This window comes from Ammospiza nelsoni, chromosome 6 (assembly GCF_027579445.1).
Source record: "Ammospiza nelsoni isolate bAmmNel1 chromosome 6, bAmmNel1.pri, whole genome shotgun sequence".
Taxonomy (NCBI): domain Eukaryota; kingdom Metazoa; phylum Chordata; class Aves; order Passeriformes; family Passerellidae; genus Ammospiza; species Ammospiza nelsoni.
Genome location: NC_080638.1, coordinates 41,078,761 through 41,095,937, shown reverse-complemented (window position 1 = coordinate 41,095,937; position 17,177 = coordinate 41,078,761). Strand labels below are relative to the sequence as shown.

General features: G+C 39.4%; 1 protein-coding gene across 1 annotated transcript in view; it reads left to right on the top strand.

Annotated features, from left to right (window-relative positions):
* The first annotated feature begins 856 nt into the window (after positions 1-856).
* SEC23A (SEC23 homolog A, COPII coat complex component) overlaps positions 857-17,177 on the top strand; it is a 30,661-nt gene continuing 14,340 nt past the window's right edge. The window contains exons 1-11 of the mRNA XM_059474276.1: positions 857-1,064; positions 4,523-4,756; positions 6,513-6,570; positions 6,826-6,912; positions 8,065-8,301; positions 8,401-8,480; positions 9,376-9,520; positions 9,864-10,022; positions 12,971-13,086; positions 14,518-14,641; positions 15,721-15,801. Coding sequence (XP_059330259.1) covers positions 4,536-4,756; positions 6,513-6,570; positions 6,826-6,912; positions 8,065-8,301; positions 8,401-8,480; positions 9,376-9,520; positions 9,864-10,022; positions 12,971-13,086; positions 14,518-14,641; positions 15,721-15,801 — 1,308 coding nt within the window. The 5' untranslated portion in view covers positions 857-1,064; positions 4,523-4,535. The remainder of the gene's footprint in view (positions 1,065-4,522; positions 4,757-6,512; positions 6,571-6,825; positions 6,913-8,064; positions 8,302-8,400; positions 8,481-9,375; positions 9,521-9,863; positions 10,023-12,970; positions 13,087-14,517; positions 14,642-15,720; positions 15,802-17,177) is intronic.

Sequence of the window (17,177 nt, the reverse complement as noted above, 5' to 3'; positions counted from 1 at the left end):
TAGTCTGAAGAGGACTGGTAAACCAGACTGGAGATGGTAATGGCAAAGCAATTCTATCATAATCACATTTGACATATAAGAAAAGAGGATAAGGTTGTTTTGGTAATTTGTATTTGCTTGGTGGTCACAGAATGTTTTCCGAGTTGCAATGAGGGAGGGAGGATCTGGTAGTCAGTCAGCAGAACGTTATTCCGTCCTTCCCATGTCTGGATTAATAGCACTAAGACATCTCAGGAAAGACAGAGCTTACTGTTCTGGCCTTTCATTACAGGCTTGTTAAAAACAATTCCTGAAACTGAAGAGTCCCTGTAACTTGAGTTTGGGGATAAAAAATTGACCACACTAACAAGATAAAGGATTGTTTCTGGCTAAAACCCTCAGGAATATAATTTCAATATATTTTTTTTCCCCCAGGCACTCAGAAGAAACATGTAAACAATATTCCAGATTAAAAAGTTGCCATAAGTACACACGGTGGAGGATGGGAACAGGCAAGGTGAGCTCAAGGACTGCCGGAAGCCCGGCTGTTTCGATCCCGAGGAATGCCGTGCCGGACAGAGCAGCAGCGGCCAGAGCAGCGCAGCCACCGCCGGGGCCGCAGGCAGCCCCGGTACCGCGGGCACGGGCGCAGCACCGGGGAGCCGAGCGCTGCCGGCGGGGAGAGACGGCGAAACTGCCCCCGGTGGTCGGGGTGCCTTTTTTCCTGAATGGATTTGGGACCGAGGTGCAGGCGGCCGACCTTCCGAAGAAAGACGAACAGAGTAGCGAACACACACACGCGAGCAGGAGCTGTCGAGGCGGCGAAGCCACCGTCAGAGCTACGGGACGGCGCAGGCCAGCCCCGCTGGATGGCCGGGGAGGCCGGGGAGGCCGGGGAGGCCGGCGGGCTGCCCCGGGGGCGGGGGAGCGGCGGAGCTCAGCCCGCCCCCGCTCTCTGCCCCTTGACGTGGCGCGGACTCTCCCATCAGCCATGTTGATGCGTCGGCAGCGCCGGGGCGGCTGCGAGCGGGCGGGCGGCGAGAGCGAGCACAGCGGGAGCGGCGGTGGCGGCGGCCGGGACGCGGGTGAGCGGGCAGGGCAGCGCTGAGGGGGCAGCCGAGGGCGCGGGGAGCCCGAGCCGGCGGAGCTGCGGTGCCTTGGGGGGGAGAGGCGGCAGTCCCGCGCTGGGAGGCACGGGGGGCACCCCGGGCCGCGGGGCCCCGCACGGCTGCCGGACCTGGAGCGAGCTGGTGGGAGCGCTCCGCGTCCCCTCCGTGGCCGTGGGGGATCTCCGGGTGCCCGAAGCTGCTCTGGGGCCCCCGGCGGCCGGAGGGTCCGGGGCTACCGCCGGCCTCTGCTCAACCCTGCCCGCGGCCTCCGGTGCGGCGGGGAGCGCCTGCCGGGCCGGGGCTGGGCGAGCGGCCGCCAGCAGCGCCCAGCTCGGCCGGGGTGCCGGCGCTCGGTGGGCCGGCGGGGCACGGCCTCTCCACGGCCGGGGGTAAAGGGCGGCACTCCGGCAGCGCCTGCGGTGCCCCTGTCCCGGAGCTCCGCTGTACAAACGCCGCTGTGCCGCTGACGGGGATGCCTTCCAGTGTAGGTAAAACTAAAAGAAATACAGGCCCTGCTGCGTTTGATTATGTGTTGGTTTTTCAATTTAGGTGGGTTATCACATACCGTGGTTGTGTAAAAAGAAGAGTTTTCAGTGAGAGGTCTGTGAGAGCAGATTTGGAGGATGACTGTGTTTGAGTGGTGAAAATGTCAGCAATTTGCTTTAGACAGCTATTTAAACCATTTTGCTCGTGTATTTAAGTTCCTTCTTGGAACTGAAATAGATTTGTATTTGGTATGTAATTTGGGCATAAAAAATTAATTAAGGGTTTATTATTAATCTCTTTTACCAGGTTGTTAGTGCCTAATAAACTGAGAGAATAGGTCTGTTGTAAGACAAATGTGCAGGAGCTGTACTCACTTAGTGGTCGTTAAATACATGGTACTGTGACGGATTTCTGTCTATCTATGCAGCACTTCCCTTTGCTTTATGTATTTCTATCTATGCTGGACCTCTTACAGCGCTGTAAAGAAAAATGTTTTGATTTTGTATATGTATGCAGGGATTAGGGGTTATTATTTTGGGGTTATTCTGTATCGGGACATATTTATCTTTGCTATGTAAACATTTAAAGATGCTGATATTCAACCAGTGACTCTCAATGCAATTCAAGTGTGGCTTCTTTTGCGACACACAGTTGAGATTCTCATGGTGTAGGGTTGTGAGGTACATTCAGCCCTAGCAGTGGGAGGAAGGAAACAAACCAGAAAGGGCTTCTTTTTTTTTCTGGATATCCTAATCTGCAGCAAAGGTAAAGCAGTGACATCCCAAAGTGGGAACTGTTGCTGTTCAGCTGCTCTGAAAGTCCCTTCTCTGAGGTGAGCAGTGTGTATTTTGTGGCATTTAGGTATCCAAAATTTGGTGTGTAGCCTGTAGGCCAGGAGAGTTTCTTGTTCTTGTATAATGCAATACATCTCCACACCTATCTCAGAAAATGTGTCTGCATAGCTGTAGCAATGGTACTGAATGTAACTTGTCAGACCAAGAGTTCCATATTTGATGAATGATGAAATAGGTAAGCATTATTGGCTCTTGAAAAGGAAGAAAAGGATAGAAGAAAAGGTGGAGGAGAACTTGATTATTAGCCACTTTTGCCTTCTGAATAGGAAATCCATACTTAATAGAAAATGATAGTATTTAACACTAAATCCAACAAGTCGTTTATATATCTATGTGCATGTGATTAGTCATTGCACGGTGGTGTTTGTACATTGCCCTTTAAGGAGCAATAACTGGGTGGTAAAAGTAATATCCATGTACAGCCATTTCAAACAGAGCTAGAGCAAAATGTGGAGAAATGCTTTGAAGTCCAGGAGAGAAAGTGTGACATGTTGCAGTGCTTGGAGCTGGATTTTGTGAGTCTATAGTTGCTGCCAGTGAATGGCTGAAATAGCCTTAAGTTGCAATTTTCTCTGTCTTCTCAGGAAATAATTTTTAAATTGAGAGGTTATTTGTGGTTAGAGTGGAGATAGTTGTGTTGTGCAGATTCTTGCATTAATATCCAATTTTTCAACTTTTTTTACAAACATGGATGGATTTTGATTTATTAGGAGAGACATTTCTTAAAATCTATATCCTCTTCAAATGCCAGGCTGTTCTTTCCTCTCTTAGCTGAGTTAATTTCTGTCTGATTTTTCTGTAGTAATTACAACTTCCAGATATTCTCTCTTTTGCTCACTTTTGTCCCCCTGCTTTGCAGAAATTTGAATAAAAGCAATGGGGGAAATGCTTTTATGCACAAAGTCCCTCATGCTTCCTGTGTTGTAATTGCCATTAGGAGCAGATTTGCTCCTAAGATCAAGATGTGTCCATTAAAATATTGGCAGTTGATTATTTCTTAAGGATATTAACTGTGAAATGCAGCACTTCCCTTTGCTTTATGTATTTTGTAATTCTGTTTTCTTAAAAGTTACAATTAGAATAAAAGTGTAAATTTAGACTATTATTTAAAATAACTTGAAAAGATTTTAGCTGTTATAGAAGCTAAAGGTGCAATGCTATTATAATTTTGATAGATAGAAATAGGTTTTGATAAATTGAGAGTTTCTGTGAGTCTCCTTTATGTATGTAAGGTCAGAATAAGAATGCCAGTGTGCTTGGGAGAATTCCTGATTTAAATTCTAATTCAGGAGGGTTTCAGCATTTATAATAGCTCTTCATTAACTTGTTACAGTATAAATTGAGACTTAGGAGTATTTCTATTTCCTTTTAGGTGGTTCATGTAAGCTTTTACTGTAAATCCTTAATTATTAAGGAGTGTGAGTTTAGATATCCTAGTTCCTGGGAAAGCCTGTGCTATATGTTTTATAAAGGTACTGTGTAGCATGCAGCAGATATTCTGGAACAGTGTGTGTATAGCTGAGGAGTTTGGGATTGGAGGGAGGGAGGCAGGGAGTGATCCTTGCTGACTTTACCAGATGTTCAGAGGTACCTGTTGAGCTTTCCAGATGTGTCTGTGCTCCCCAGTTCTCCAGCTTCTGAGTAATCAGAGCAGAACATTTTGAAAGCCTTAAGTCAATGGCCAAAACGGTAAATTTGAATTCAAAGACTTGTTGAAAAGTGCTTCTTGGTACATAATATATTGGAATATGGCACTTGTATTTCTTACAAAGTTACTTCCTGGCATTGCTATAGGAATGTACTCTTGTGGAATGTCATGTTGTTATCCCTTTATGTTTGCATGTAGGCTGCATCATGAGATACCAAAAATATGGTTAGAAACTCTTAAAAAGTTTTATACAGCAGTATTTTCTTTCCCCTTAGAATTCTGCATGTTGCTTTTAGGATTTAGGAAGCTCTACTTTGTTTTATTGACTGTAACTCAGTTACAGTATTTGAATGTGTGATTGTTACTACCTGCATTCAGCATTTAGTAGTTAAAAGTCTTTGCATCTCAACATTCTGTTGACAGTTATGTTTTTCTTTTCGTGTTAGAGAGAAGTTGACCATGACAACCTTCCTGGAATTTATCCAGCAGAATGAGGACAGAGATGGAGTTAGATTCAGCTGGAATGTTTGGCCTTCAAGCCGTCTGGAAGCTACAAGGATGGTGGTCCCTGTGGCTGCCCTCTTCACGCCCCTGAAGGAGCGGCCAGACTTGCCTCCCATTCAGTATGAGCCGGTGCTGTGCAGCAGGACCACGTGCCGAGCTGTTCTCAATCCCTTATGGTAAACTTAAAGCATATTGTTGTTCCAGTTCTTTGCTTTAGAATCTTGGGAACAGTGCTAGCTGAACTGTGTGCAAGATCTGGTGCATGGAAGTTCAAGTACTCCTCACATCATTGTACAGTGCAGACTTTCTGCATATAGATTTGCATATGTAACATATTTACTGAAAGCATAGCTTTCATTTAATGAGTCATTTCAATGTACTTAGTATTGATTAGGTATGTTATTTTTCTGCAACTATACATCTTGGGATTTAGTATACTTTTGCATCTTGCCTCTGGAAAATGACTTGGGTAAAATGTTACAATACTGTATCTTTTGAACTGTTGGATCCTGGTATAGTTTAATTTCCAAGTGAAATAAACTATGTTTATTACTGACATTAGTTCATCTGTGGACCAAAGCAGGTTATCCGTTTTAGTTAACGTCAGAAGTAGGCATGAAAAAGGGGAGAAAGCTGTTTAAGCTGCAGGGTGATATTGGCATGAGCTCAAATGATTGTGGACCAGTCATGGGTAAGGTTGGGTTGCAAGCAGAGGAGGTGTTTCATATGTCATTCCTGTCATAGAAGTATGGAAAAGAAGCAGAATGATTTCTAGGTTGGAGTTTGATAGGCAAGGGCCCTGATTGATAGAGGTTAGACATGATGTCAGAGAACCTGTAGAATAAATTTAATGTTATGAATGACTTGTCCCTGCTTGGGAGAAAAGACAGCTTCAAAGCAGATGTAAAATTGTGATTCAATATTAAATGGCCTCAGTGGCTGGTTATGCTGGGAGTCAGACTTAGTTGAAGTTAACTTTTCAGAAGCATTATCTTTTATTGAGGGCTGGAAGAAAAACAATGAAAAGACAAAGTTATAGAGTCAGATGCCAATATTACAGTGAATTGTGTACATTTTTCCTGTGTTGTATGTGCTAGTAATGACTGGATTTCTTTTCCCCTGAAAGGGTGGTTAGAGGCTCAGTGTCAGGAGACTTTAGAAGCCTGTGTGGCACTTTGGGCTAGGTAATTTGCAGCCTCTATAAAGACAATTAGATAGCAATAGATCTGTGTTTTGTGTAGAGCATGCTGGGACTTACCTGAAGATTCAATGATATTTTAAAAATGTTTTTGCTCTTGTAGGCAGGAGAAGATGTAATAGCAAAAAGTGTACATTGAGAACTACTAAGGTGATTTTCCCTTAAGATGTGATTAGGACTTTAAAACATCTATCTGTGGTGTGAAGATAGAATTTGCATTTTTTTTATCTTTCTGAATACTAATAAAAATGTAGACAAAAGAAGTAGACTCATCATTTGAAAGCAACGTTGTTTTTGTTTCAGAGATAGCTGTCATGTTGGAACCTGCTTTTTTTAGGGCATAATGTATATTCAGGCTAGTCCCACACTCTGACAGCTATTAGATAGAGGCAGAAAAAGATGAAAAATTCAAAGGTCGGGAGAGTTTAAAAGATGTGTGAAAACCATGGACAAAGGCTCTAATATAGGTGCTGAGTCTGTATTTTTAAATTTCTTATTTGCATTTTTTCCTGAAGACCATTCTTTCTCCCTAAACACAATACTTTGCCTGATACATCTGTGTAAGGCTCCACTTAACTTTCTGTTTGTAATGTGGGTATTTAGGAGAAAGTATATTTGAAAGAACCTTTTAGACGTCAATGTGTTTTTCAAGTTTTAAAGACATGTATTCTAGGGACAGTGGAGGAAAATGAGTTGTTCATGCTATATAAACTTTCCCTGTTGTATTTTTATAGCCAAGTGGATTATCGAGCGAAACTCTGGGCTTGCAACTTTTGTTACCAGAGAAACCAGGTAAGAAAAATAAAAAATGCAATATATAGAAAATTTTTTTATGAGGTGAAATGAAAACTTGGATTTTTCAAATTACAGTTGCAAACTGAAATTGACAGCAAGAGCAGGAGTGTGCAATTTTATCTTCAGACATTGCATTGAGATTTTTTCCATAATAGCAATAGTGAATATCTGTTGAAAAATGTTTGTTTTTTTTTTCCTTTGTAGAAATTACAACCTTTTATTTACATTTAATTTCTGTGTTTTTATTTGCAGTTTCCTCCTACTTACGCTGGCATATCTGAAATGAATCAGCCAGCTGAACTTTTGCCTCAATTCTCCAGCATTGAATATGTAGTACAGGTAAAACCATTAAATAGAATACTGAACATCCAGCACCTTGCAATATACAAAAAGAATAAATTTCCATTTTGCTTCTTCACTCTATTTTAGTGACTGTGAGTATTTATGTGCTTATTGAACACTGATGCCATCAGTTGGAAAATACTTTATAAGAGCACTAGGATGGCTTATAAGATTGGTTTCAAAAGAAAAAGAGAGTTCTTCTCTAAAGTTGATACTTCTATTAGGTCTGTTTCTTTACAATGAATTTAATTTGTGTCAGGAGGCTGCTTACCTCTGTTGCTTGCTGAAGTAATTTCAATTCAGATTTTACTGTTCATTACCTCATTAACCATTTGAATTTAAGTTTGTATTTGAATGATGAGTAGTTAATTCTAGTGCTGTCTGGTTTAGAGACAACAGCTAATACATACTCAATTCAGGTGTTTGAATTTTAATATTCATCCTTTTTCAGGATAGAGGTTACTTGAATAGAAATAAAAAATGGGCCTAAACCTCTAAATTGCAAACATTTGTGATTTCAAATTTTCAACTCTAAATTAATTTTTGAGGATTAAAATTTGTAAGACCTCAGTGAGGCAAATCATAATCTGAATCCTCACTGAAGTGTGACAAATTTTAATGAAAGGAAGGGTGAATACTGAACAGAATCTGTAGTTTTTGCTGACTACTGTAATGCAAAGTAAATTGAATGTTTGCTCATACTACAGCAAAATTATTTTAGATAGAATAAAAAGTACTGATGATCTCTAGAGTAAAATCAGGTGGTGAAATGCCACGGACTGTCATCAGGCTAGAATCTTTTATAGTTGTGAATAGTTTTATGACTGTTATGTTTACTTGGAGCAGTAAAAGGTCATTGTATTTTAAAAGATGTATACAATTGGCTCATGCTTCAAAATTACTTGATATCCTGAAATGATTTTTTCTTTTCTTCTGTTGTAAGCATTTCCTTTTTGTACAGAATTCACTTTCGTGGGGGTTTTGTTCTGGATCCTGATTACCAATTGAGAGTTAAGTTAGATGAAACATTGACATTACTAGTATGACTAAAATTACAACATTTGTAAGATTTGCCTTACTTGTTAATTTTTGATCCTTTAAATATTGCAAGACTTGTTTTTCATATGGTTCTAATTTTGTTTCTCAAAGCGTGGTCCTCAGATGCCATTGATATTTCTTTACGTTGTGGATACGTGCATGGAAGATGAAGACTTGCAAGCTCTGAAGGAATCCATGCAAATGTCCCTGAGTCTCCTGCCACCAACAGCATTAGTAGGTCTCATTACCTTTGGCCGAATGGTGCAAGTTCATGAGCTTGGCTGTGAAGGAATTTCCAAAAGTTATGTCTTCAGAGGAACAAAGGACCTCTCTGCAAAACAGCTTCAGGTAATGAACAGAAGCAAGCAAAAAGAAATCATTAACGTGCTAATGGTGAAATAGTCCACAAACAAATTTTGTAATAAAATCTTATTTATTTGGTGACAGGAAATGCTGGGGCTTACAAAAGTAGCTGTTGCACAAGTCGGTCGGGGTCCTCAGGTGCAGCAGCCACCACCTTCTAACAGGTAATCTACTTTAAACATCTTAAAACACATACCTTGACCCCACTAACGTACTGGAAAACGTAGGTTTTACGATCAATAAAACAATAAACTGACAGCCAAACTTCTTGGTCAGGCACAAATTTACTAGTAGACTGTTCTTTCCTACAGTTTGTACTGGGAAGTATTGACTCAATGGGTAATAGTAATATTATCTGGGTGATTTTTGGAAGTGCTCTGAGAGGCACGTTATAGATACATAAATAATAATAATGATTCTTCTGTTGACTGGTGTGCTGGCAAGTGTTAATAGATGCTTTAGTGCCCCTTATGCAGATAGCCAGTTGTGCCTTCCTTTTTTCTCCCTCTTCTATTCTTCTTCCCTCCCATTTGGTCTCTCATTTGGAAATTGCTGGCTGGTGTTTGATTTTCCTGTGTATTTCACTGTGGCAGAAGAACTTTATGAAATTATTGAAAGACAGTTTTGCTGTCTCTGCCCTCTAAAAATTAGCTGCGTATGTAAACTGCTTGCAGCAGCATGAAAGAGATCTTACTGTGTTAATTTTTCTCCTGATCTTTGATTGTTGCTGAAGCAGGGGAAACATGTTTCTTTTTGGAATTCATTGGTCATCATCTGTTCTGTTCTTTTGACTAGTTAAGGTTCTTCTGGATAATGGTGGTATCTGTAAGTCTGCAAGTTTCAGTTTTGCAAGCTCTTTGCTCAGCTTCTTAAACTGAGTGTGTATGTAGTAATTCCAAACTACTTTATTTTGATGAAGCAGAGACACTGGTCTGAATTCAGACCAGAATCTAGAATTAGACATCACAAATATATGTCTAATATATTGCTAGTGAGCAATTGATAAAATTTTTATTAAATAAACTTAAATCTAAACTACTTCCATGTATTTGTTTCCAGATTTTTGCAACCAGTGCAGAAGATTGACATGAATCTTACTGATCTTTTGGGTGAGCTGCAGCGGGATCCTTGGCCTGTTCCACAAGGAAAGCGGCCCCTGCGTTCCTCTGGAGTGGCCCTGTCTATAGCTGTTGGGCTCCTGGAGGTAAAAGCTTTAGCTGCAGCTAGGCTAAATTACAGCTAGATAATTTTCTTGCAGAAAAGCTTCCACAATCAATATGTAAAAGCATTTCTAATTGATGTGTATGAGTTTTGTAGGATGATTCTGGTGAATCTCATCCTTTGCATGCTTATAATTTCATAGACATTTATATATTTTTAATAGGGCAAAAATGAGACTTTGAATTACTGGCAGATTAAACTTCTGGGAGTGAAAAAATGCTGTTATTGTTACAATCCTATCAGTGTGATAAATATCCACATATCTAATTCTTTTGTTCAGTTTGTAGCAAAACCCAAAGGTTTTCTTTGTCTTTTATTTCCTGCAGTGCACTTTCCCTAATACTGGTGCACGCATAATGATGTTCATTGGAGGACCAGCGACGCAGGGACCTGGCATGGTTGTAGGGGATGAATTGAAGTTACCTATAAGATCATGGCATGACATCGAGAAAGACAATGCAAAATATGTTAAAAAGGGTACTAAGGTAAGAGATGGTCATGGGATCTCATACCTACTCCTATAAAGTAAACATTTAAGAGATTAAGAGATTAATTCAGAGCGTCCCTTGGGAAGCTGCCCTTAAAAATAAAGGAGTTCAGGAAGGGTGGGCTTACTTCAAGGCAGGGATCTTGAGGGCGCAGGAACAAACCATTCCTGTATCCCGAAAGATCAGTCAACGGGGCAAACGTCCAGCCTGGCTGGGAAAGGAGATCTTGGAGGAGCTTAGGAATAAAAAGAGGACATATCAGAGTTGGAAAAAGGGTCAGGTCTCCAAGGAAGTATTCAAGAGGGCTGCTAGAGTATGCAGGAAAAAAATTAGGGAGGCCAAAGCTCAGTTTGAACTCAGGATAGCGACTGTTGTTAAGGATAATAAAAAATGTTTTTATAAATATATTAATAGTAGGAAGAAAGGTAGGACCAGCCTTTGTTCCTTACTGGACAAAGGTGGGAAGTTAGTATTTGCAGACGAGGAGAAGGCAGAAGTGTTCAATGCCTATTTTGCCTCGGTTTTTAATGGGAAGATGACTTGCCCTCAAGACTCCCGTCCGTCTAGGCTGGTGGTTGGTTTTAGGGAACAGAATGGCCCCCACATTATCCAAGAGGAGGCTGTAATAGAACTATTGAAATCCTTGGATATTCATAAATCTATGGGACCAGACGGGATCCACCCTAGGGTAATGAGAGAGCTGGCAAATGAGATTGCAAAGCCACTCTCTATCATTTACCAACAGTCATGGATCACTGGTGAGGTTCCGGATGACTGGAAGCTGGCCAATGTGATACCCATTCACAAAAAGGGTGCAAAGGAAGATCCTGGCAATTATAGACCAGTCAGCCTGACCTCTATACCTGGCAAAATAATGGAACAGTTTATATTACGTGCCATCATGCAAAATTTGCAGGACGGCCAGGGTATCAGACCCAGCCAGCACGGATTTAGGAGGGGTAGGTCATGTTTGACTAACCTGATCACCTTTTATGATCAGGTAACCCGGCTATTGGATGCAGGGAAGGCTGTAGATGTTGTTTTTCTGGATTTCAGCAAGGCCTTCGACACTGTTTCCCATAGCATACTCCTAGACAAACTCGCTGGCCATGGTCTGGATAGGAATACCCTTTGCTGGGTTCAGAACTGGCTGGATGGCCGGGCCCAGAGAGTGGTGGTGAATGGTGTCACATCCAGCTGGCGACCAGTCACCAGTGGTGTCCCTCAGGGGTCTGTGTTGGGGCCAGTTTTGTTCAATATTTTTATTGACGTTATGGATGAGGGCTTAGAGTCTTTTATTAGTAAATTCGTTGATGACACTAAATTGGGAAAGAGTGTAGATCTGCTAGAGGGGTGTAGGGCTCTCCAGAGAGATTTGGAATGGTTGGATGCATGGGCAGAATCAAACGGGATGAACTTCAATAAGTCCAAGTGCCGAGTCCTGCACTTCGGCCACAATAACCCCCTGTACCGATATAAGCTGGGGAAGGAATGGCTGGATAGTGCCCAGGTGGAAAGGGACCTGGGAGTGCTGGTTGACAGTCGATTGAATATGAGCCAGCAGTGTGCCCAGGTAGCCAAGACGGCCAATGCCATCCTGGCCAGTATCAGAAATGGAGTGGCCAGCAGGAGCAGAGGGGTCATTCTTCCCCTGTACTCGGCACTGGTGAGGCCTCACTTGGAGTATTGTATCCAGTTCTGGGCCCCTCACTTTAGGAGGGACATCGAGTTACTTGAGCGTGTCCAGAGGAGAGCAACGAGACTAATAAGGGGCTTGGAACACAAGCCATACGAAGAGCGACTGAGGGAGCTGGGGTTGTTCAGCCTGGAGAAAAGGAGACTCAGGGGCGACCTCATTGCTCTCTACAACTTCCTGAAGGGTGGCTGTGGTGAGCTGGGGGTCGGTCTCTTTCTCCGGGCGATAACAGATAGAACAAGAGGACACAGTCTCAAGTTGCGTCAAGCGAGATGTAAGTTAGAATTAAGAAGCAAATATTTCACAGTAAGAGTGGTCAGATACTGGAATCATTTACCCAGTGAGGTGGTGGAGTCATCATCCCTTGAAGAATTCAAAAAAAGACTGGATGTGGCACTTGCTGCCATGATCTAGTGAACAGTTAGAACATCGGCTGGACTTGATGATCTTATAGGTCTCTTGCAGTCTTGAACTTCTGTGATTCTGTGTGATTTAAATTGGTGGGCACTGCAAAATGCTATTAGTAATAGCAAATGTGTAAAGAGGTGGGAATTGTGTGGTTTTGTTCACCGGGCTCTGAATAGTGGTATGTCTCAAGAATTTCTTCAGAAATGTCAGGATATTGAGTTAGGACTTGTTTAGCTCACATTAAAGTTCTTTGGAGTGTTTCTCTGGTTTAATTCAGAAATTTATGTGACCAAATGGTGTATTTAGTGTTGTAAGGCTGGTGCTTCTAAGACAGGTGCTCAAAACTGTCTCTTGGTTACCTATAAGAGTTGGGGAAAGATTAGGCTGTAGAGTTTAGTCATATCTAAGTTAATTTAAAATGTACATTTGGGTTGGTGAACTGCATCCAAAACTTGAAGTCATCTTGACTGATTATAATGGGAGCTTAAACAATTAGCTCAGTTGCAGGCATCTCTCATTGTAGACACTTGAGATTAGAATAGTAAATTCAGTTCTGTGCTGGATCTAGCACTAAACACAATGTTTAAAGGAAGATGATCAAATTTTCTAGTTTAAATAGCAACCATTGTTCTCTTTAGTGGTAGTCAAGCTCTCAGCTGATCAGGAAAAAAACCCCAAGTGTTGAAAATTCCAGTCTTATTAACTTTAGGCAAGATATGCTTTTATGTGAATAGAATCTGATAATGTTTTAGAAAAATTTTGGGACTTTAGGATTTAATGTGAAGATGAGGAGAGTTCACATTGTAAATTGCTATGAACTGCATTTTCATCTTGTATTTAGCATTTTGAAGCCCTGGCTAATCGAGCTGCAACAAATGGTCATGTTATTGACATCTATGCATGTGCATTGGATCAGACTGGTCTGCTGGAGATGAAGTGTTGTCCCAACTACACTGGGTATGTGTCTGTTTGTTTTTTTTGGTAGGATATAAAGATGCAGTTTAAAATTGTTGAACAGGAAGCGCTTGCAAACAATTCTGCTATTTAAAAAAGTGTAAACAGACAAACTCTGTTGGCTACATTTGTACTGGAATTTTAGAATATCTTGGCCTCTGGCAGATTTTTCGCCACAATTTTTGGTTTAATCAGAAGCAGGTTTGCTGTTTTCTTTTAATGTGATATTTTTGAGGCTTGAATAATATGGATATCTTTTAAACAAACATTTTATCAGATACACGTGTTTAAAACATATCTGTGTTTCTGTTTTTCTGTGTGTATCTGTGTAAGTGGAAGGTTCCAGTAAAGATAAGGACATGTCCTTATTTTTCCTATTCTTCGGGGTGGTATAAAACCTTCTATTATTCTTTCTGTCTTACTTATGCCATTCTTTTATATATTTTATATATATAATCTATATATGTATTGTATATATAGGTTCAGCTAGTGGTTTAGATGGCTGTCAGGTACAGCTCCTGAGTTTCAGGCCAGCTTGGCCATGCTAATCACTCCTTCTCTTTGGAGCTGTGTGTATAGCCTTAGCTTGGGAGCTTTCACTGTTCAGGATATTTATGTTTAAATTTGATTTTATCTGCATATTTGACTCCTGTTCCTTTTCTGCATCAAACAAACTGGAGTTGTGTTTTTGTTTATACTGTTTTGCTCTTTCTGTCTGCTCTTCTGACTCACCCTATTTCTGTAGCCTTAATGTATAGTTTGTTTATTTCTCCTACAACTCTTCTATTTTGGTTTTGGCAACATCCCACATACAGGGAGGAATTTCTGATTCTATGTATGTCTGTTTTCCTCTATTTTTTAGTATCCACCTGGAAACTTCTTTTCAGTGTAATATTTGACCTATTGACATATTTTACTAAAATGTTTTAATTAACAGTTTTTGATGACTAAAAATATCTCTCATTAATATTTTCTAGTGGCAGGGTATATTTCATGACAAGTGGTAACTGTTGCAGTTACATCCACAGAATGTGGCTAAACATAAAAATAAATCATGCTTCTTGAGCATAGTTTTAACCCTGAAGTAATGAATGAACTACACAAAATGCTATAGTATGGAATAATAACTATCAGAAGTAAAGACTTTGTATGTCAGGATCTTGAGGCATCCTTAGTTTTGAAAGTCCACCACAGTGTTTTTCCAGTGAAAGATTTTGTTACATAATATAATGACTTTAAGATGCATAGGACAAGGAGCTCACTTCAAACTTTCATCTTTAACATTGTAGCAAAATACTAATTTAACATTAGCCTATTTTAAGAAGGTAAAAATATGTCTCACAGTGAATTGTCTTTAGTTTCTTTAATAGAAATGAACTATGTAAATAATCTAATTTAACTCATGGGTTTTGTTTGTTTGTTTTTGTTGTCTAGAGGCTACATGGTAATGGGAGACTCTTTCAATACATCATTATTCAAACAAACTTTTCAGAGAGTATTCACTAAAGACATGCAAGGACAATTTAAGATGGGATTTGGTGGCACATTAGAAATAAAGGTAAGCATACCAAAAATGCAGTCTGTTAGTGAAAAAATGCAATAGGATGGCAACAAACTGGAATCTGGCTTTTAAAGGAATTTTTAGAAGCATGCTAAACAGATCTATTAAGTGTGGGCTGTACATAGCTGTACATAGTCCTAGCTATATTTTTGTAGTTCTGGGATTCTGTAAATGTGAGTTAGGTATAATGGTAGTTCTTCTCACCTTGCATTCAATGTGAATGTATAGATTTTGATATCAGTGGTTTCTTGGTTTTAGATAAGTCAGTTTCTCTGTGTACTCCAGGACAAATTTTCTTTCACTTTCCATCCTTACCAGAATCCATTCTGCATTTTAACAACATTTTTTGCCTCCACCATTGTAATAAGCTTAGAGCTGAATATCCTGTAGGTTCAAGCACTGCCTTCCTTGATGTTTCTTGAAAAATGTTCCAATCTCATATTGTAGAATATGAGACTATTTTAATTTTTGGTAAAATTCTGTTTAAATTTTTAGTAATAGGACAAATACTTGAACCCTCTTTTTTTTTGTATACATATTGATGTGAATTCTGTTGAAAGATCCCAGAGAATGTAAAAAGGGAGCCCCAGTTCTAGAGGGATATACAGATCACTTCAATGAGGAAAGTGACATTGGAAGAACATAAATAACTAATTTAGCTAAATATGTTTAGGACATAGAGTAGAAATTCTTTAACAGGTGTGTGTAGGCTTATCTTACAGTACAAAGTATTCAGTTTTAATCTTACCTTTGAATATTTTAATCCTTTCATTAGGAAGGAAGCATTACCCTGTATACTTTCTAGGCTTCTATGTTTATAAATCAAGCAGCTTTCCTCCATGTTTTAATTTATGTTCATGCTGTTAAGATATACTAATTAGTATAGCAAATAAACATAATTAAGTGTAGAAACTGAGGACGTGAAAAGTGTCTCCAGATGTATCAAGCATTATTATAACCTTTCCCAAAGGTATCAGTAATGCAGTATGCCTTGAGGTTTTAATTATCTGACAATAAAATGAGACTGAATTCTTTAACATGGCATGTTAATGTATATTTTTATTTGAAATATGAAGACTTCAAGAGAAGTAAAGATTTCTGGAGCGATTGGACCCTGTGTCTCTCTCAACTCTAAAGGACCTTGTGTCTCAGAAAATGTAAGTAAACTTTGCTGAAAATAAAGGTAATGTCCTTCTATGGAAAAACAGGATTTAAGATTTCTGGATTTGAAGAGAGGCTGAAACTTCCATAAATGGAACAAAATAGTCACTTTTGACCAATTTTAAATTAAATACATGCAAGCTTACATTCATTAGTAGGTCAGATTCAATTGTACTAGACCTTGCAGATCCCTTGTTACTTGTTTAGATTTGTCCACTTGTTTAGATTGTTTAGATTTAGTTGCTTTAAAATTATTTTACAAAAGTTATATGATGATGTAGCAGAAACCAAGTAGAAAATGAGTTAGCATGCTTTATTGTTAAAATCAGAGCTGTGTGCTTTTATCCATAGTGAACCATAAAAATACATTTTTAGAAGGAATTGACAGAACAGGAGGACATAAGACTGGAAATACCCCTTTTATCTGAACTCTCTCTTCCCATTTCTGTAGCTGTTTCACCAAATGCACATTTAATTAATTGATTGAAAGATCCAGTTATTGCAGGTTCCTGAAGTAATACTTCTAAATTATATTAGACTTAAATGTTAATGTGTTTTCTTATAATTTAATATTACTAACTTTTGATTACCGATAAAAAACCAATTTCTGCAAGTGACCAAAATGTCTTATATTTGAGAAGTTTCACTTTTGTTCCTAAGAATCTGCATAGTAGAGCACTTCCCAGTATGAAAATGCTCACAAATGGCCTTTAATCAAGCACTTTTATTCCTTAAATTTTCCTTGTATTTATAACCGCATCTTTGTGAATGTAAAAAATTCAATATAACCAACAGTTTTTTTCTTGGTGATCTGGTACAGATTTTTTTCATTTCATTGAATATATTGCAATAAAATGAAAAAAACTCAAAAATAAATTGAAGGTACATATCCTTATTTAAGTTACATATCTGTTTCATAGGAGGTAGTAGAGATTCACTTGTGAGATTGTCTGTTGGCTTTGCAGTTATATCATGATTAATTTTTATTCCAAACCCCATTTTGTTGAAATTATCTGAATTCAAATTTGAATATGAAAAAAATGAGAGTGCCTGCAGCTCATTTCAGTGGTTACTGGACAAGTCCTCTAGCCAAAATGCTTTCAAGTGAGTACAGGCACAGTGACAATATTGCCAGCATAGCTTTCCTTAGAAGTTTTATTTGGTTTCCCTGTGTCCATTATGGATGATGGATTGCTTTAATTGGTTTTGCTGGATATTTATGTTGCTTTGATGCCAAAAAGGAGTGGTCAGTTGAAATATGTTGCTTTCAATTGTCAGTTGAACTACGTTGTTAGTTACTGGAGACTGTGTAACTAAGTAAAATACAGTGTGTAAGCTATTACTTAAAGTTTTACTACTGTGCCTTATAATA